Source organism: Phyllostomus discolor, chromosome 9 (assembly GCF_004126475.2).
Source record: "Phyllostomus discolor isolate MPI-MPIP mPhyDis1 chromosome 9, mPhyDis1.pri.v3, whole genome shotgun sequence".
In the NCBI taxonomy this organism is placed as follows: domain Eukaryota; kingdom Metazoa; phylum Chordata; class Mammalia; order Chiroptera; family Phyllostomidae; genus Phyllostomus; species Phyllostomus discolor.
This window is the reverse complement of record NC_040911.2, coordinates 102,268,490-102,288,805: the sequence shown is the minus strand read 5'-3', so window position 1 is coordinate 102,288,805 and position 20,316 is coordinate 102,268,490. Positions and strand designations below refer to the sequence as shown.

The 20,316-nt window shown below is 60.8% G+C and overlaps 1 protein-coding gene across 1 annotated transcript; it reads right to left on the bottom strand.

Annotated features, from left to right (window-relative positions):
• Positions 1 to 6,430: 6,430 nt before the first annotated feature.
• Positions 6,431 to 19,108, bottom strand: RAE1 (ribonucleic acid export 1). Its single transcript, XM_028524540.2, has 12 exons — positions 18,907 to 19,108; positions 16,063 to 16,159; positions 15,437 to 15,541; positions 13,565 to 13,657; positions 11,133 to 11,219; positions 10,131 to 10,217; positions 9,960 to 10,031; positions 8,912 to 9,019; positions 8,235 to 8,341; positions 8,077 to 8,152; positions 7,336 to 7,530; positions 6,431 to 6,869 (listed from the first exon to the last, which is right to left on the bottom strand). Exons 2-12 carry the CDS (start codon positions 16,150 to 16,152, stop codon positions 6,783 to 6,785), a joined length of 1,107 nt encoding a protein of 368 aa, XP_028380341.1. The 5' UTR covers positions 16,153 to 16,159; positions 18,907 to 19,108; the 3' UTR covers positions 6,431 to 6,782.
• Positions 19,109 to 20,316: the final 1,208 nt, after the last annotated feature.

The window sequence follows — 20,316 nt, the reverse complement described above, 5'->3', positions numbered from 1 at the left end:
ACCGAAAAGTTGCAAGTTTGATCCCTGGTCAGGGCACATACAGGAGGCAACCGATCGATGTCTCTCTCCCCAAGAGCAATGAGAAGATGTCCTCAGGTGAGGAATAAAATATACATACATGTTCAAGTCCTAACCCCTGGTGCCTATGGGTAATGAATGACTATTTGGAAGCAATTTTTTAAAAGATTTTATATATTTCTTTTTAGAGAGGGAAGGGAGGGAGAGAGAGAGAGAGGGAGGGAGAGAGGGAGAGAGAATGAGAGAAACATCAATGTGTGGTTGCTGGGGGACCTGGCCTGCAACCCAGGCATATGCCCTGACTGGGAATCGAACCCGCGACACTTTGGTTCGCAGCCTGCACTCAATCCATTGAGCTACGCCAGCCAGGTTGGAGGCAATTTTGGTCATCTAGTCAATTGCAGATGAAGTCATATTGGATGCGTATGGGCCTGATCCAGTGACTTGCCCTTGTAATGAGGCCACGTAAAAATGCAGAGACACACAGGGAGCACGCCAGGGGACACTGCGGCGGAGGTCCGGGTGACACCCACTGCACCCAGGCAGGCCGCCACTGCTGTGACACCAGGAGCCGAGAGGCCTGTGTGGGGCAGACTCCCCTCCGAGGGCCCTCAGCGGGAGCTCGGCCTGGCCGGCACCTTGAGTTTGGACTCCGGGTCTCCAGAGCTGGGAGGGAACCAGTTTCCGTGGTCCAGCCGCCCAGGTCGTGGTCCTCTGCGGCATTAGCCCTGGGAGACTAACGCCAGAGGGGGGAAGACCAGGACAGAGCCCCGGGCAGGGGGTCCACCGCTCAGCAGGGAAGGCAGGGTGCGGCTAAGGACCCTTCCATTTAAAACATCCCCCGTTTACACCCACTCCTGTCCTCCCCCCAGAGCCCCCACCGGGGAGAAAACTGGTGCCCCCCTTCCCTGGAGCCCTCCTGGCCGCCTCCTGCTGGCCAGACTGGGGCCCACCAGCCCCACATGCGTCTCCAAGGCACCATCTGGCTGCGGCCCCGGGACCAACTCAGATCTTCCGTTCCCGGCCCGCCCTGGTGTCTGGGTCAGCCGTCGCGGTCCAGACACGTCACGCACGTGCCAGAGGGCTCTCTGGGGGGCCTCGGCTGCCTCAGCTATAAGATGGGCATGAGGACAGTCACGTCGTCACAGGGCTTTTGTGGGGACGAAACTAGATAGCACACAGAAAGTGCTGAGCTCGCTCCGCACTGAACAGGAGCTCAGTAATGCAGAAGCCTGCGATTTTCATGTCCTGCCCGGGCGTGTTTCAGTTTCCGGCCCGCGTGGCAGCCAGCAACAAGCGGGGAGGTGGCAGCCTCGTCAGCCCTCCCGCACGCACACAGGGGTCAGGGGTCAGGTGGCTCCCCATCGCCCGGGGGCAAAGTCCCAAACCCCTTTCTTCAAGATGCCCTCCCTCCCTCCCTTCTCCCCAAACCGGGGCTGGAGGGCCCAGCTCTGACCCCTTAGAAAAGCAGCCTGTACCAACACGGATGTAAACACGCCAAACCCTGCCCTGAAGGCTGCACGCTTCTCCGCTTCGGGTGCTCCACAGGTTGCCAGGCGTGCGGAGAAGCCCGTCGTGAAAACAGAAGCCCCTCTGCCCAGCGCATGTGCGGCTGGCGCCCGGGCTGCGAGAAGCCTGGGACCCAATGCCAGGGTGAAGGCCCAGGCTGCCCGTGTCGGAGCGAGGCGACCCCTGGCTCCAGCTGGCCGGGGTCTTCCTGGTGAGCGCCGGTCAGGAGACCCTTCCCCAGCAGGTGCGGCCTGCCCTAGAGGTCTGGAGGTGTTTGTGGGGGCCCCTGTAGGTGCAGCATGGACCTGGGCTCTCTTCCGAAGGCGGCGGGCTGGCAGACACCGTGCCACGCATGAGAACCCCGTCTTAGCTTGGGCTGCTGCAACGAGGTGCCGCGGGCTGGGCGGACTTGTTTCCTCCAGCCCCGGAGGCCAGACGTCCAAGGTCGGGGAGTCGGGAGGGGTGGGTTTGGGGGAGGCCTCTCTCCTTGGAGTGCAGACGGCTGTCTTCTCCCTGTGTCCTCACGTGGTCTTGTCTCTGTGTGTGTCTGTGTCCCAATCTCTTCCAAGGACATCGGTCATAGTCGACTGGAGCCGCCCGAGGGACCTCACTTGACTAACTAATCGCCTGTTTGGAAACCGTGTCTCCAAACACAGTCACCTTCTGGGGCGCTGGGGGTTCAGAGTAGCATGTGAGTTGGGGGGCGGGGGCCCACAGTCGGCCCATGACAAATGCCGGCTGTGCTTTGCAGGCAGTTCTCGGGGGTTGAACACAACCATGTGCAGGGCCTTCCCCGCGGGCCGCCTGGCCCTTCCTGCAGAGCTGCCCTGTGCAGCCTGAGGGGTGGGTCGTGCACATGGAACCCCAAGAGGAAAAGGGGCCTTGACAGACTCCCTGGACCCTCTGGGACCGGGAGCCACGAGTCCCAAGACTGGGGAGTGTCCGTCATCAGGCAAAGTCTTGCTCAGAAAACATCAGCCTCCACTGCACCTCTGTTTCTGAGGCCCAGCCCCGGAGCCAGAAAGACCCACGGAGGAAGGGGAATGCTGGCACATGCGGTGCATGAGGTCGCGCCCGAGGTCGGGAGGGCCACGGCCCAACCTGCGGAGGGAGGCGGCCAGCTGTGGCCGGAAGTCTGGGTGTGAGTGAGTAAGGAAAAGCCGGCCTCTCCCGGTTCCCCAGTGGCCCCGTGGCGAAATCTGGTCGGGGACCCTAGGTCACCCGGAGCGATGCTGACACGGTATGACACGCCGTCAGGTGCATCTGACCTCTGGGACTCATACGCCGAGGGAGGGGCCCACGCTGCGGGCCAGCAGCGCAGAAGAGAGGGATGCGAAGGCGCAGGTGTGACGGGCACCGAGGGGCTCCCCACGGCCCAAAGGGCAGCGACGAGAGAGATTCGGGCCCCGGAGGGGCTGGACACTGAGTTTCTTCTTAGTGCTTTGTCCACTTCCTCTCCCCGGCCCCACAGCCATGGGGAGAACCTACCAGAATAAGAATGCCCACCAGTTATTTTGCGAGGGGCCCACTTGCATTTTAAGCAAGTACGCAAGAGGTTTTTATTTGCTTTGGAAAGGGCTCTCACCTCCAAAAGTCTTAACAGACTGACGCGGAATTCGCAGCAGGCTTCCGTACAACAGTGTATAGAATGATTTCCTCCGCTGCGTTTGCCTTGTGGCGACAACACCTATGGTGATGTCAGAAAATAAAAACCTCTCGAAACTTGTGGCCTCGGGGTTCTCCTGCCTTCTGCGGGAGCTGTGTGAGACAGGGGAACCTCACCGAACAGGATGTCCCGCAGAGCTGTGACACACTGGCAGCCCCTGGCCGTCCCCTCCCCAGGAAATAGGTGGCTCGTGCTGGAGCTGCTTTCCGAGCTCTGCAGCCAGGACAGACTCCCAGTGGGCCCTCCGGACCACGGTCTGGGGCTCCTGTCTCCCAACAATTTGAGGGGGGAGACAGAGAGGAAATTGGCTTCAAAATATAAAAAAATAACATACCCCATGGGTCCGTTTCATTGAATGTGTACACATGCCATACTGTAGACCTCACTAGTGTGCCAACACACTTGATACATTTGAAAACAACGCATCAGAAAACACTTGAGAAATTCCCTCGCATTCAGGGTGCTCGTTAAGAAATCATGGCCAAGGGTCAAGACTGCCAAATAATTTCAGAAGTAAAAAATATCAAAAATACTTTCCAAAAAAAAAAATCTGCAGGGAAAGTATGCACGTACAGCGGGCCGGGGCTGCACGTTAACATTGGACGTGCCGCCTGGGACACCTGGGGACGTCAGGGGCCTGGGGCCGCCGAGGCCCCGCCCCCGGAGACAGCCAGCCTGCCGGCCGGCCGGCCATACATCCAGTGGCCAAGGCCGGGGGTGGGGATTTCGCTGTCGGAATCTTGCCTCCCAAACCAGGGTGGGAATAACGCTGGAGGGAATAACGCTGGAAGGAACAGCGAGTGCTGTTCCGCGGGCAGCCAGGACTCAAGGTCCCCCAAGGAAGCCCGCGGGGACATTACATTCTTAAGTAGGAAAGTCAGGACTCCGGCCTCTGAAAAATTGCTGCTTGTAGCATTTCCCTGAGAAGGCCATCCATTTTTCTCACGATACAACTGTTAGTTTTAGAAATGTATCCTCACAGAAGTAATCCCTGGATCTCCCAGTGTCTTACAAGCTTGGTAACAGCAGCAAACGGGGAGCCTACGCTCGTTTCCTCTAACAAACGCAAGTCCCTGGAATTGAACCCAGAACCTGCTCCCCGACAGGGCACCGGCGTCACTGGCGCCATCTGCTGGCTGCACCGGAACACCGCATCCCGCGGCGGGAGTCCCCCGTTTAGGGAGCCCAGGGGGTTTCTCTCCTTTGGTGCAGTAGCCATTTCTCACGAGGGACAGGGGTGACTTGTTGCAGTGCGACCGCGCTCGTGTCGCTCCACCCAACTCCACCCGGCCTCCTGTCATCTAGGGGCCTGACAGACGCCGCTGGGAGGCAGGGCGCACCAGCCCCCTCGGAGACGGAGACGGCTTCGCAGATGAACGCACAGAGCACCCCTTCTCGGGCTCCGCCCCCTCGTGCAGGGGGTGGGACGAGCACCTCCCAGTAGACGACTCCCAGATCCCCAGGACACCACCCCGCCAGTCCGCGTGCACACTCGGTAACGGAGAGCGAGCCCGAGAAGCCCGCGCGGAAGAGCGCAGTGCAGGCGGGGCGGGGGCTGCAGAATCCAGGTGCGGGGCTTCCGTGCCCCGGAAGACTCTCTCAGCTCTTCCCGGCGTTCGAAAGTTCTCATAAAATGTGGGGGAAACGAGGGGAACGCCAACAGGTCTTTTCCAGAGGTTCATAGACTCCACCTTCTATTTTCAAGTGGTCACACAGTACATCTCTAACAGCAGAATAACATGACATTGATTAAGGGTCACGATTGCACTCGCATCTTTTCGAACTAGAAGATGCCATCAGATTTACCAGCACCTATTGAGCACCTCCTGTTTGCAGCAGGCGCCGGCCCCCAACGCGGTACTGGTTGGTGCCTGCAGAGACGGGGAAGGCTTCAGTGGAGAGTTCCACGGGGCTCCCCGTGCCCTTCAGGAAACGCGAAAACAAGTATCTGAAGAAGTTGAGTGACTTCAACAAGCGTCTCCTGGCTCACCATCGGCAACACGGGGCTGGCCTGCACGCTCCTGGCGGGCAGCCCAGTTCCTGGCGGCCCCAAGGCCAACCTTGGACTTGGGCACGTTTCCAATTCGCCAATTACAAAAACGACCGCCTTGGTGAGGTGGCAAGGCGCAGTGTCGGGACAGAACACTCTACAAAACTCATAGTTTATAGACTCGTCGTTTTGGGCCACTTTCAACCACGGCTTGTGGAAACAGCGACCCTGGGGCTGAACTCAAGTTGTGAGTCTCGCCCCACCTCCAGCGAAGGCCGCTCCTGGGGGGTCCAGCTTGACCGCCTCGCGCCCCCTTCCCCACCCCCGTGTCTCCCCATCCGCACACGCCACAAAGCCACAGGGCTGACTCGTAGAAGGAGAAGACAAGATGTAAAAGATTATTTGAAATTCAGGTTTCTTCCTCAGGCTCATACCCTTTTCTCTCCCCCCCAAAAAATGACTTTTCAGGCTCAAAGACAGAGCCACAGAGTTGACGGGTGTGAATTCACTTGTGATCCAACGAGTCGAGAATCTCAGCTGCTGAGTGTGGGCGACGTTCCCCGGTGGGGGTTTCGCTTGCTCTTCACGAGCAGGCACACACGTCTCACGGCGTCACGACGCCAGGTCTCCGCGCAGAAAGTCGGCTTGCACGCCGGCCCCGAACAGTGAGTGTGAGCAGCGTTTGGGATCACAGGGTGAACACGCCACAGACTCAGAAGCCAGACATCAAGTTGAATTTCATTTCATACTTGCCAACCAAACATGTTAAACTACACGAAATAAGAAAGCAGCACCCCAAGCCATCAGTCACTACTAGGGGGCGTGAGGAAAGAGCACTTGCCGTGCGGGGAGCTGGGCTCTGCCTCGCCGGCCACACGCACCCCGCCCACAGGCCTTGCCCACAAAGAATGTCCCCATCTCGGCCCCCAGGACGGCTGCCCCGCAGAGCCGACAAGCGCGGGGGTGTTGAGATGGAAGTGAAGCGGAGACAAGAGGACACAGTTGCACCCCGCCTGCCCGCGCTCGGAGGGGCTGCCGCTCGACGCCCCACTCACTGGGCATCAGGGGGTCACTCGCAGCCCGGGACGCCGTCCTCCTAAGGCACAAGAGCCCCGAGATTCCCAAAGGGCGCCAGAAGTCACCAGTGAACACCCAAGGACACGCTGAGCAGGAGTGTCCACCCGGAGCTGCCCGGGCGGCAGGGCGGACACAGGGTGGGGGGAGAGGGACAAAGGGAGCCGAGCAGGCAACCTCCAAAACGCTTTATTACAAAGCACGGCACAGCGTTCCCAGACCGCCTCCCGGCGCCTCCGGAACGCAGCGGCTACACAAAGCATTGCCAGCCAGCCGGCAGGGGCCCGCGCGGCCCTGGCTCTGACGACGACCCAGCCCCGGGGAGTCACGGAGGACACCTGGAATGGTGGTGGGATGCGACCGGCGGGCACAGCGGCCCTCAGGGGCCGGCCGCTGAGCAACGGCGGTGCCTTCCCCGGGGGTGGGGGCAGAGCCCGCACCGGCTCCCGCCCCGAAGCCGGACCAGTTCGTGCGCGGACAAGGCGGGAGAGAACAGGACCGCACGCGCCCCGGGCGGCCCCGCCACTACTTCTTGTTCCTGGGCTTCAGCTCCTCGGCCGCGTTCCGCAGGAAGATGTAGTTCTTCTTCTGCGGGTTGTAGAACTCGTGGCCCTAAGGGGGGGAACAGTCGTCATGAAAAGGCAACACTCCGCATCCTGGGGGCACCTCTCCCGCACCGAGGCCCCCACCACGGGGACAAGGCACCGCCCTGCGGGGGAACGACACAGGCAGGTGGGGGGACGGCCAGAGCTCCAAGGGTTACTGTGTCCTCGAGCAAAGGGCCGGACCTGGGGGAAATCCGCCTCCGCGTCCCGTGTGCAGGGGCCATCTCTCCACGCTTGTCCTTCAGGGGCCGGGGCTCGTTCCCACCTGCCGCCCCGCCAGTGGGGCCCTGACGACCACCCTCGGAGGGCAAGCCGGGGGTGGCGGGGGGTGGCGAGGGGCGAGGAGCTCCGACGGACCAGAGGCTCCAGCCGCGGCCCAGGGCGAGCGTCCCCGACCCGGAGAGGAGGGGAGGCGGCGGGGTGGGGAGCGCGCCTGCCCAGTGGGCTGGAGGGGCCGCCGGCGGGACCCTCACCTTGGACCAGTCGTAGCTGGACGCGTAGGCGAAAATGTTCCCGTTGTGGTTGAAGCAGCAGGCCGAGATGGGCTGGTCCAGCTGCTCCGACGTCTTCAGCTTCGTCCGGGCGTCTTTGTCCCAGAAGCTGAATCGGCCGTCAGAGCCCACGGTGGCCAGGGTGCCGTGGACAGGGTGGAAGGCGATCCCGTTGACCTGCAGGGGGCGGCACGCGCGGTGAGAGGCGGGCTGGCCCGGGGCGGGGGCGCCCGCTCGCTGCTTCGGGGAGGAACCAGGAGCAACCGCCCGGTCACGGCAGAGCTGCCACGCTCCCCGATCACCCGCCGGCCCGGACGCCGGTCACGGCTCTTGCTGCCAGCCCCAGTCAGCAGAAGTTAGCCACGTGCAGCCAGCGACACGGAGGCGTGGGCCTCCGGGAAAGTCTCCCCCCCACCCCCACCCCCCAGCGGCTTCCCAGGGTGAGCCGAGGGGAGGAGCCGTCCACCAGCACCCCCGGGGGCGGGGGGGGGGCCCCCCCCCCCCCCCCAGAAGCCCTGAGCTTGCACTCAGGAACACCACAGACGACGGAGACCGTCGGCGCGTTCTCAGAAACGGAAAGCCGAAACCGGCAGCCTCGGCGCTCCCCTCCGGACGCGAGCGCACAGCCGCGTCACCTTCTCGGGTCCCGGATGACTCAGCCGCCCACGGCGAGTCTAGTTTCTAGACTCGCCGCGTTCCCAAGGCAGGGCCCTGGGAACCTACCGCGTAGATGTCCTGAGGGGCGGAGGTGTTGGTCCCGTTAGACCGGTGGCATTTGAAGGTGAAGTTATCTTTGGCTCTGAAAAACAAAGGCCCGGCTAAGACTTCTCGGGGGAGAAGGAGTCTCGGGCGAAAACCCGCCCACGGGCGCGCCCACTCACGGGTTCGGGGGGTTGATGTAGTGGATGGCCACCCTGCCCTCGATGCTGCCCAGGGCGAAGCCCGTCGGCTTGTTCTGCTTGTCCTTGAAGATGGCCACACAGCGGTGCTGCGGTTGGAGAGAGACACGGACGTCCCCACCGTGCCAACCGAGGCGCCTCGCCACGAGGCGGAGGGCGAGTCATCTCCGCCCGTGTCTGGGCCTGGAGCACCAGGAACGCGGCAGGGAAGGTGCGGGTGCAGGCCCCCCCGCCCCGTCCCCCCCACTAGCTTCCGCTTCCCGAGTGGGAGCTGGTCTGAGCGGCTGGGCCAGGCGAAGGGAGGCGAGTCCAGGAGGGCGAAGGGAGTGGAGAGGACCCGCGAGCCCGTGGCAGGCGGAGACAGGGCCGGAGGTGAGAGCCCGGGAGCCGTCTGGGCACCAAGAGGGCACAGCTGGAGGCGCCCCTGAGGTGGGCCCTCGGGCTCGGCAGCACCCGGCCACTGGGGGGAGTCTGGGGCGGGCAGGTGAGCTGGGCTCACGCAGGCGTGCAGCCTCCTCGCTCACCAGACGTTGTGTTTGCGTCTGTACTCTCGCTCCCTCCGAACACACCCGCAGGCGGTCAGAGGCGCCACTGTGTTCCGCGCGGGGCCCCGCCGGTCCAGGCGCCCTAAGCCGCCTCCGGACTCGCCGGGCACTCACCTGGTGCTTCAGGGGGGACTCGATCCGCCTGAACTCGGAGGGCTGGTTCTCCAGCTGGTACACGATCAGGCCCCTCTCGGCAGTGGCCACCACGGCCATCGGGTATATCTGGGCGGGGCGGGGAGCAGAGATGCGCCCGGAGTGAAGGACCGCGCTTTTCAAGACAAACCCACCCCCAGGGGCGCGTTTCTTCACGCCAGAGCATGAGATCAATTTTTCTGGAGCCATGAAAATAAGTCTGATTAAAACTCTTCTCAGTTTAAAATGAAAGGTATCAACATGTTTCATGGAAACACAAAATCCTGTTTGAAAAGAGAAAACTCACGAGTTTCTAAGACTCGTTTCTCTGAAACAACAGGACGCACGAACACTCAGCACACACGCTTGGGGACAGAGAAGACGTGAGGCCACCTGCACCGACCGCCCTCTCTGGTGACGACAGGCGCTGACACCACGGCCTGTTTCACTCCAGCCTCCCCCCTGCGTGTCACACGGGTACACGTGTGCACGCGTGTTTCAGCCCGTACTGTGACCTCAAGGCGTGCCCTCCGAGGGCACCGGCGGCCGTCTAGAACTCCCGGGGGCCCCGCCCCTGGGCTCACTGAGCCGTGCCCGTCGGACCACCCCCGGCGCTTCACGACGTCACCCAGGACAGAGGCCGTCGGCCTCCTCCCCGCTCCCACGACACGCCTCGTTGCGCAGCGCCCGGGGCGGCGGGGACGACACTTCTGGACCGCAGGCTACACGGACGGAGAGAGGCGCCCTCTTGTCTCCCACCGAGTGGCCCTCAAAGACCTAGCGGAGCCGCCGCCTGTCTCCCGCAGCTGCACGGTGAGGGGCGTGTGCCGCTGGTGTCCGCTCCAACCAGCGACAGAGCCCTCGCCCGCCGGCGCCGAGCAGCGCGGGAACGAGGGCGGGCAGAGGCGTCCTGACCCGGGACTCCCGAGGGGGGCTGCGCTCCACCCCCCACCCCCCCCAGATGCGCACTGTCAGGAGGACGCCCGCGCACCGGGGGAGATGGGACGCGCGCAGCGGGGGGACCGCTCACCATGTCGGCGCAGTAGCACCTCTCGGGGAGCTGCAGGACCATCATGGGGTTCGACGACCGCGTGTCCCAGAACTGGGGGACAGAGAGACGCAGACGGACAGCGTGAGGACAGAGCCCGTGCCGGTGGGGGCCCCCACGCGCTGCCACGTGCTCCCCCGGGGCTGCGCATACCTTCAGGGTCTTGTCCCAGCTCCCGGTCATCACGCAGCTGTAGTTCGGCGCTTTGATCCAGTGGATGGTCTTCACGGGAGCGTCGTGCTGGCGGCGACAAGACCAGACCAGGGTGGTGAAGGGAAGGGAGTGGAACGAGAGCCCCGGGGCTTTCGTTCCGCAGGCTCGCGGAGAGGGGTCGGAGGACACGGGGGTCACGCCCAGCGGAACCCAGGGGGCCTGTGAGCCCTTCGGCGCGGCCAGAACAGCCGACGTGACGTGAGCCACGCCTCCCTTCCGTTCTGACGCCTCGGCCGACTTCCCCCCCAGTCGGCCGCATGGAGAGTGAGCCCGCGCCGGGACCCGCCAGGGTCGCATCACCCACGTGGACGACACGAGCTGAGAGACCGGGAGACGCTTCTCCCCACGTGAGCTGAGCAGGCCGCGCCTTCCTGAAAACGGCCCCGTGCCCTCACCAGGTCAGACCCTCTGGTTCTAGGTCCTCCCACCTTCATGGCCTCTGCCTTTGTTGGCAGGCGTCACGAAGAACCTGCCTGTCCCCGAGCAGGCCACACAGCTCCGGGGGCGTGTGGGAGTGACCCCTCGCTGCCGGACGCCCGAGGACGGTAGCTGGCACACAGCAGGCGTCTGACAAGCACTGGTCCGGGACCGAGGGACCAGGTGTCGCTGGGAAAAGGCAAGCCACTCGTGGGGACTGGAGCGTTAAGCGAGCGAATGTCGAGGGCCACCTGCGACATCCGTCTCGCGTGGATTCAACGTCACTAAGTCCTTACGCTGCACTACCCTCGTCTCCACGCACACGGGAGACGCAGGACACGGCGACCTGTGCAGCAGCAGCGACAGCGAGGATGCATGTGACGCTGGTGCCGTGTCTGCACAGAAGGGGGCTTCCGGCACGCTCCGGTCCGCCCACCCGAGCTGGCGGGCCCGGCCGCAGGCTCCCCGGTGACAGAGGGTTCGCGGCGGGCAGCGGCCTGTGTGCGGAGGGCCAGGCCTTCTTACCTGCGCGATCTGAATCGCCTGGTTGCTGTTCAGGTCCCACATTTTGGCAGTTTTGTCACATGAGGCTGTAAACACTTTGCTCCCATCCTGAAACGACACGGAGAAACCCCGTCATCCTGAGCAAGAGAAGATCTGTCTGTGTGTGTGTTCTCACGAGGGTGAACTTACTCGGGCAGGTTTTGTTCTGCGGTTTTTGTTCTCCCAATTGTTGGGGACCCCTGAGCTGCAGACCACAGTCATACACAGAACAGGTTTTCAGCCCCATTTTTATCCCGATTCCCCTTCTGAGAGACATCACCAAACCCGGGACAAACAGAATCGAGAGGCGCGCACCGCCGCGGCACACCCGTCGGGAACGGACGGCGCAGCACGCACCTGCGTGCGCCGCCAGAGCCACTCACGTCGTCTCTCGGCTTCACCGATTCCCAGCCTTCAGCAAGGGTGCCAGGACGAACCCACAAACACCCCAACCCTCCCCTCGAGTCCCAAGCACGCCCACGCCCTGTCTCCCTGCTCTCCCCCCCGCCACACACGTCTCTGCTCGTCACTCCTCCTGCTCAGCCCCGTGCCCGCACGGCTCCGACGGACACGCAGGAAATCCACACCGGCCTGCGCTCACCGGCGGCCCCGTGCCCACTACAGCCCGGCCAGGAGAGCGGCCGTCCCCGAGTGACGGTTCTGAAACCACTCACACGCGGAGCTCAGAGCAGGCCCGTCGGACACGGAGAAGCATGCTTCTCAGTAAGAAGAAACAGCGCTACACACAAACCCTAGGCCAGCGGTCGGCGAATTTTGTCTCGAGGGGCCGCTACCTACGAAACACCCTAGACTTCGCAGCCCTCCAGCGCCACGCCACAGCTCTGCCCGCACGGCCCGAACGTGGCCTCCGAGAGCCACGAGGGAACCAGTGCGGCGGCTCCGACCCACCTGCTTGCAACAGCAGGCCACGGCCACACGCGGCCCGCGGGCTGTAGCCAGCTCCTCTGTCGCGACCGTCCCCGTCATTTGTCAGTGGGCACCGCGCCAGCCACGTGACGCAGCTCTAACCCGGCCCCACAGACCTCCAGGACCCGCAATCCCGACGGCGTCTGTGCGTGCCGCCGCAGCACCGGTCCCCGGAGCGCAGGACTCGCCCGCCCCGCCTACCCCGATTTCCGGGGCGTCCCGGCGCTTCAGCGTACTCCAGGGGCCTGGTAATGCCACCCGGCGTGAAACGCTATTCTCTGTCGTAATCCTCGTCCTATTTTATACGCAAGGAAACGGACACAGAGAGATTATGTAACCTGCCAAAGTCAAAAAGCCGGAGGAGACGGGGGTGGGATTCGAACCTAAGCCCAATGGGACAATGTGCGAAAGGCAACGGGCCCACGGCCCCCTCTTCCTTTAACATTCCGCTGGGCTCTCACCTAGCGAAGCCTTCACGGCAGCCCACCCACCCAGACCCGGACGCCCCTCCAGAGCAGCCGGCTGCACTGGGACCCCGTCCTGAGTGTGAGTCCCCCGCGAGCCCAGGCGCACCACGGGGGAGGGGCAGGATGCGTTCTCTCTGTGAATGCCAACGGCCACTCGGTGACACGGGCAGCCGAATTCTCGTGTCAGTTCGCCCTACTTCTCACACTTCCCTAGAAACTCGAAAATTCTCACCATCATCCAATCAGTAAAGACAGACAGGCAAATTAATTTGGAAGTTAAATTTCCGGCATGCAAATTTAAAGTAAGTTGTATCTGGAGTAAACGCGTCACTTTTCAAACCGTTTTCATCTACCTGCTGGTACACCTATCTGCGTCTGACTGTCGGCCAGGCCCGCCTTCCCGCTCCCCGTCTCAGCCACCAGGTGGAACGGGAGGGAGAGGGGCGGCCCTGTCAACCCCCCTTGGGGTGGGGGGTGCATGCGGCTCAGCACCATGCACCTCCCTGTGCGGCCGGCCACCCCTCCTTCACCTTCTGTGCGTTCTCCTCAACCAGTAACAACAAAACAACAACGGCGCCGTGAACATGTTTGCTAAGGTGGCTGATGGTCAGGAGGGAAACGGAATTCCAAAACCCAAATGACTTCGAATGTCTCATAACGGACAGGATTTTCCCTCCTAGGAATTATTCCCCGAGATTGTAAAGCTCTAACTTTAAAGCAGCATTAGCTCGTGGAATACTGAGAAGTAGGAAAGGCTTTAAGGAAAACCCTTTGTCCCCGGTAACAGGTCAATAAAACAATGGATTTTTCATGCAAGAAAAGCTTTCACGGAGATTAACCAAGCCGACACGGACTACACTGGGCACACCAGGAATTTGCATTCGGAAACTCAGCATTTCCTCAATGCACACACACACACACACGCACACACACACACGCAGGCAGACACAGAAGCGTGCAGCACCCCGAACCACACCGTGCTCTGTGCGCAAGACGACCGGACGCGTGGGCGCAACTCACGTCGCTCCAGCAGACGGCGAGCACCGGCCCCGTGTGCATCTGCTGGGCCTTCGGGATCGTCTGGCCGCTGTCCTGCACTTCCCAGCAGCGCACCTGCGGGAGGGAGACAGGTCAATGCGGGCGCAGCCGCTCACAGGGGCCACGCGCATCTGACTGATGGGGCCCCCCGGGGTACGGGTGCACTGCTGTCGGCCCTCTCAGCCCACTCCGAGGACAGAGCAATTGAAACACACACACACGTGGCTCTTTCCCTGTTCCTGTTCCTGAGCCACTAAAGTGAGCACGTTCTTCTGCTTCCACCTAAACCGCGGACACTTCTCACCGCCGCGTGCCGACCTGCCTCGCAGAGCAGGACGCCGCCCGTGAGCACCCGGAGCTGCAGGCCAGCGCGGAGACGCTCCGCCCTTCTCGGGCACCTAACTCTGACGTTCTGTCCCTTTCCCCGATCCCAGAAGGAATGCGTTTTACTGAGAGATGGTGTGAACACGACAAGAAACCCCACCAGACCACTAGCTGACAGCGGTGTGTCTCCGGTCTTTCCGTGCACACGTCATCTCCTCCGAAAGTGGAGATTATACACTACGTCCCCTCCTGCACTGACGGTTGCCGCTCCCCTCACTTACACTCGGTGCCAACGGACATTCTTACGTGTTTTAGCGGAGAATCAACTGAAGTCTCTGCAGAAACCCCATGCAGAAACCGCACCTGCTCATCCTCGACCTCCTCCCCCCTCCCTGCTGCCCCCACGTGGCCGCACTCCGCCTTCCCACCGCAGAAACTACCCCCTGCTCGTCCAGACCGGCACTCCCCCGCCCGCACGTAGCAGGGTCGCTGCCACTGCCAGACACCACAGTCCCCGCAAGCCTCGCTGCAGGGCCTTTTCCAAACGAGGCCGCACCAGGCAGTGGCTGGGAGAGCGGGCACTCGAGCCCCAGAAGGGGGCCACTGAGACACAGGGTACAAACGAAAGGATTTCTGATAAATATTGCCTATTACCAATGCACGGGCCTACCAAACAATCCACGGAAGGGTTCGGCCTGTTGTTGTCAGTACCAAGTGTAACTCCTCTAAGCTTTTTACTTTGGTGAATTTGATAGACAAGTCAAGTCTATCACGCAAATGTGCGTTTACCTGATTGTAAGTGTGGCCCCAGGGTTCAAGTTCAATGGGCTACATGAACTCCTTTTGCGAAGTGTCTCTTCGAATCCTTAGCTTACTTTTCTACCAGAGTGTTTGTCTGTCTTTTCTGCGCACAACAGGCACACACAATGTCCACGGAGAATCCGTGGCACAACAGGCACACACAATGTCCACGGAGAATCCGTGGCACAACAGGCACACACAATGTCCACGCAGAATCCGTGTGGCGTCTAAGAGCTCGCCACGCGCCTGAGCACACTTTCCGGGTGCCTGGCCGGGCAATCTGGGCGTGCCGACACCCACTCTCTCTCTCTCTTCATTTACTCTAACCTGTACAGCGTATCTTTGCATTACCTGCTAGCCCCCCATAGACCCTCCTCGCTGGCCATCTCCAGGCGAGAGGAGACGGAGCTGCAGGGGGCATCTTTGGGCCATTCGTCTGATGGAGCTTTTGTAGCAAAACTCAGCGAGCCGAGAAGCGGTGTCTGCCCGCTCAGGAGGCTGCATACCCGCTGATTTACTTAAATATACTATTTCTACAGAAAATCGTACGACGGGAGAGTTCCCATACACCCCACGTCCAGTTTCCTTGCTGCTTCCTACGCCGGTCGCCACGGGTAAGCCCCAACTCGGTTTCACCTGTCTAGGCGAGGACGGGGCGCCCGCCCCACCTGGAGGAAAGCCAGGCGAGCCCTGCCCGGACTCACAGGAGGCACGCGAGGGCTCACTTACGTCGTTAGCCCACGATCCGGCGATGAGGAAGTTCCCCGGCAGGGTGGGCGGGCTAAAGGACAGGCAACCGATGCTGTCGTCGGGGGAGGACGTCACCTCGATATCCTGGGGGAAAGGTCAGCGTGAAAACGCGTGCATCATCCCAGTCACATTCCAAACTGCCTTCTTCCTCACTAACCTCCGGCCCCCCCCGCCCGGTGGACTCCCTTGTGGCCCACAGCTAACCCAATCGGACGTGTCTCACCCGGACCCAGAGGGCGCCGAGAAATGAGGAAGGCAGGGGGAGGACCAGCACAACCACATTCCCGGGCGGCGGCCCGAGAGCCATCCAAGCTCTCACCCGCCCTCCTTCCCTGCAGAAACTCCCCCTCAGCAGTGGGGGCTGGGCCCGGGGACCTGCGGTTTAACCAGCGCCACTGGTGACTCTGGGGATCGGGACCGTGGGGGGGGGGGGGGGGGCACAGGACACTAGTGCAGGGGACACACGGTCTCTGTGCTCCAGTGGTTGCGAACGCAGCCAGACGACGTTTCACAGCTTCCGCCCCAGAGGAGGCTCCCCGGCATCACTGCCGCAGGTGGCCCTGGCGGCGCCCTCCGCACAAACGCCGGGAAGCCCGCCGAGGCACCTTCATAGGGTTGTGGTTATCTGTGGTCGTGCTGCCGAACATGCTGGTCCCACTCGTTCCAAAACCCGAGGTTGTTCCGAACAGGCTCATGCTGGCCCTGAAAAGTAACGGAAGCTGTAAGGCCAAGCGCCGTCTTCAGGAACAAATGCCACTGAGAGGTGACACGAGGCTGGCCACAGCACAGAAGGGAGCCAGTCTGAATGGCCTGATGCGAGGTCTCTCTCTTTTCAAGAGATCTAATGTGCTAAGCAGAGTGTTGTTAAAAAATAAACTATTTTAGGTTTACAGAAAATTGTGAGGACAGGAGGGTTCCCGCACACCCCAAGCCCAGGTTCCTAGCGTCCGCCTTCCACTTGCCACCGCTAATCAACCAGCACCGGCGGGCCGCGGCAGCGCGCTGCTCAGCCCGCAGCGAGAACACAGGCCCACTCTTCCCTACAGTCAGACGCCGAGGAACACGGCAGCGGACCAGCAGGCGTCCCGTCTCCCAGTTCCCACTTGGAGCTCCCTTCCTTCTCGTTAACCCCTGCACGCTGCTTGAGGTCAGTATCTCACACGAAGGTCCTTAGAAAAGCAACCAGTCCTGGCTGCACTTCAGCAACTTCTTCGTAGAAGTTCTGTCAAGAAGGTAGCCCGCTCTGTTCTGCGTGAGCACCGAAGGCTCACACTGCGTGTGGACACCGACCAGCGAGAACCCGCCCCCGTTCTGAGGTCTCAGTCAGCCGGCCAGGGGCCGGCCCCTGCTCTGGCCAGGCCTCACTCCCCTGCTCTGCCGAAAGAAAACGTCAACCCTCTCTCCGGGGGGCTCCGAGGACCGAGCCGGATCACGCGTGCAGACGGCGGTGCAGTGCCACACAGCGGGCACAATGAACGACTCTCCTTTGCAAGGAGACCAGCTGTGTATTTTACCTCCCTGACGGCCCACATATGTTGATACCCCATTTTCAATTTTGTCATCAGCCAATTTTTAAACCAAGAAATCTACCCTGTCAGTCACCTCCCCCGAGGAGCCTCGGACCTGAGTGACGTACTCGCTAACGAGGGCAGCGTCTCTGAAGACGACAGCACAGAGTGGGGAACTGCTAGGAATCTTGGAAACGGGGTGGCCAACCTTGTGGCGTCTCTGGGCCACCCTGGAAGAAGACGAGTTGCCTTGGCCCACACGTTATATACACAAACACTAACGGAAACCAATGAGCAAAACAAAATAGTTTTAGATGAATTTACGATTTTGTGTTGGGCCACATTCACAGCCATCCTGGGCCGTATGCAGCCCTCGGGCTGGACACCCCTGCTGGAAAAGCATTTAAGTTTTCTGAGCTTCATGCAAAACAAGCAGGTGCAGACATACCAGGTAAAAGCAACAGCTCCGAGCACGTTACTATCTCAGAAAGTGGCTTTGGGACAGGACGAGGCGCCGGCCAGCTACTCTGCCTTAGCCATCAGCGGTGCGCTCGGACCACCTGTTAACGCAGGACCAGGTGAGCAGGGTGATGGCCTGGCTTCTGCAGTCAGAGTCCAGGAACCCGCCGCATGCTTCCGCCACGCTGTTTAGCCCTGACTTTCTCACCCGTCAAGAGAAGTCAGTCGTATCCACGGCAGGGGACTGTGCAGGCCAAGTGAGCACACACAGTGCCTGAAACGTGTTACTTCCGTTCCTCCCCCTCCTCCACCATCAAGATGGGAGAAAGCCTTTCCGCCACCAGGCAAGAGCCCAAGCCACCCCAGTCGTTACCAGGCTGTGTGGAACGCACAGCACGCAGGACACTGGGGACCTCGGGAAGTTCCAAGACCCCCCTGCACCTCCCACCACCCAACCCCCTCCCACTCTGCTCCCAGCAACAGCCGCACTGGCCCTGCCGGCTTCCTCCCCAACCCTGCACAGACCCTCAACCCAGAGCGGGGCTCATGGCGGCCTTGGGGCACTCCTGCTGGCTGTTCTGGGGCAATTCACCCTTCCCCCAAACTCCGGCCCTCCCAGTCTGAGTCTCCAGGTCCCGGGTCACAAAGTGCCTCCTTTTCGAGCTAATGGAGATGTTTTAAAACTGCACCGCGGAGATGTCCACACAACTGTATTCAACTCCCCAAACTCATCAAAATTACACACTGGTGTAACTTACAATGAAGTTTACACGCATTAAAAAAATAAATAAAAAAGGCCACCTCCTCAGAGGCTTCTCTCTCTTCCTAATTTAACATAACCAGCCTTCGATCACCGCCCCCACCCCCCTATTTCCAGGCAGCACCTGCCGCGACCCCGAAGCCCTGGAGCCTCTCTCCCAGGGGCACGGCATGGCTGCTGCAAAGGGGCCGAGTCCCGTCTGGGTCTTCCCTACAACACACCTGGGGCGGCTGATCATTAACACACACCTGGTAGGGGGCCGCGCGTACGTGTACGTAATAAATACCTTCCGGAGGAAGACAAAAACAAAAAGACAGACTCAGACCGTGGTAAATACAACAGGGGGCGGGAAGGATCAGGCAGGGTGAAGTGGGAGGGGCTTTAAAGAGGATGGCCCCGGGTGACGAGCCGTCAGGCAAAGTCTCCGAGGAGGTGGTCCGTGCCTGACGAAAAGCCAGAACTACGGGGGGAAGGGCAGAGGCGACAGACGCTGCCATCAACTCTGTGGCCCTTCCCGGTGCCTCAGTTTCCCCACGAGAGAAACGAAGAGGTTGGACCCGAGGTGACCGCTAAGGCCCCCTCCAGCTTTGACGTCATCCCAAGGGACCACTAAGGGAGCTTCTCAACAGGCCAGCTCGCAGCGGGGCACACTCCGCCGGGGGGCACCCGGCCTCGGCTGCGCCATGGCGGCGGGTAACGAGGGGAGGCGGCACGGGGGCTACCTGAGAGTCGCTCTGCGGCGAGAAGCTGGCTGCGGGGACCGGAGGGGCTCGGGAGCCTGCGAGCCGGCTCCGGCGAGAAAGGAGCGAGGGCGAGATTGCGCGAACAAGAATTTTGGGAGCCCTGGATCTCCCCACGCCGGCGGAGGAAACTGCCCCGATTACCGTGGAGACGTCGCGCATGCGCCGGGCAGCCACTTCCTGTGTCGCCCGGAAGACAAGAAAGAAACAAAAAGGCTCCTCCTCCCGCGAGGCGATGGCACATGCGCATAAGAACTGTTGATGTCGAGAGGCGGTCCTCTTGCCAGCAGCTTGCGGATTGGTCGAAAGTTCCTGTAGCCGACTGCTAGGGGCAGAGCAGTCGCTTTGATAAATCTGCAGCCCTGGCTGGTGGAGGGCGATGTTTTGTGAGTGAAAAGTCAAGCAAAAGTCTTATTGATGCCAATTCAAGTCCAACTCCATCGTCCGGAGAGCTCCACATTTAGAGCAAACTCCCAGCTGGGGTTGCGGGGCCACGCACCGCAGTTAAGCACCAAGGAGCTAGATCAGGTATTTAGGATAGTTTAACGGAGCTTTAAAAAGCTCTGGTGCCTGGGCCTCCTCTTCAGATTCTGATTTAGATAATCTGGGGTGGAACTAAGGGAAATAATATGTTTAAAAAACTAGGAGATTTTTAGATGCAGCCTAGATTGAGAACCTCTCGCCTAATGATGATAATAGTTCTTTGGAGCACTAGCTAGATAGGTCCTCTCCTGTAATTTCCACAGCAGCCCTACGAGGGAGCTATTGTAATAATCTCCGTTTCATAGAAAAGGAAAGTGAGGCTGAGAGAGGTGTCATGACTTGGCAAAGAAAATGCAGCTGCTAAGTAGTAAAGCCAGTGAAGCCTGCGCTGAGTCTACTGGTCAACCTGCAAAACCCCGGAATCTTCTCTGACAAGTCCTCCCCCTCGACCACACCTTCCCTCATTCTTTCCCGAATGGGTCATCCGTACCACCCCTCCTGACGCTCTCAAAGCCTTCTTCAAGCCAGCTCAGTGCTAATCATATTCAGCCCCATAAAACAGCGTACCTGCCTCGACTAGCTGCCTAGAGCGTAAACGTTGTGTCTTGCTCCCACATGTATCTCGCTGCTGCACCAAGCACAGCGTCTTACATATATTCAGTGTTTATAGTTGTTGAATGATCCTGTTCTATGCACAAAGCCTCTTTCAGAAGCATCTATGGTGAGAGAGATTCTTGTATAGTACTGACGATTCAGCATACTTTTAAAACTTTTCCTGCTGCTTAGGGCTCTAATTGACAAACCCCGTTTGTATAGCCCATCTGTGGAGCAATTGCGGCAGCTTACTTGCGCAAACGTGATTACAACTAACTTCCCCGACTCTTCCCCAAGGGTATTGTTCAAGCACAC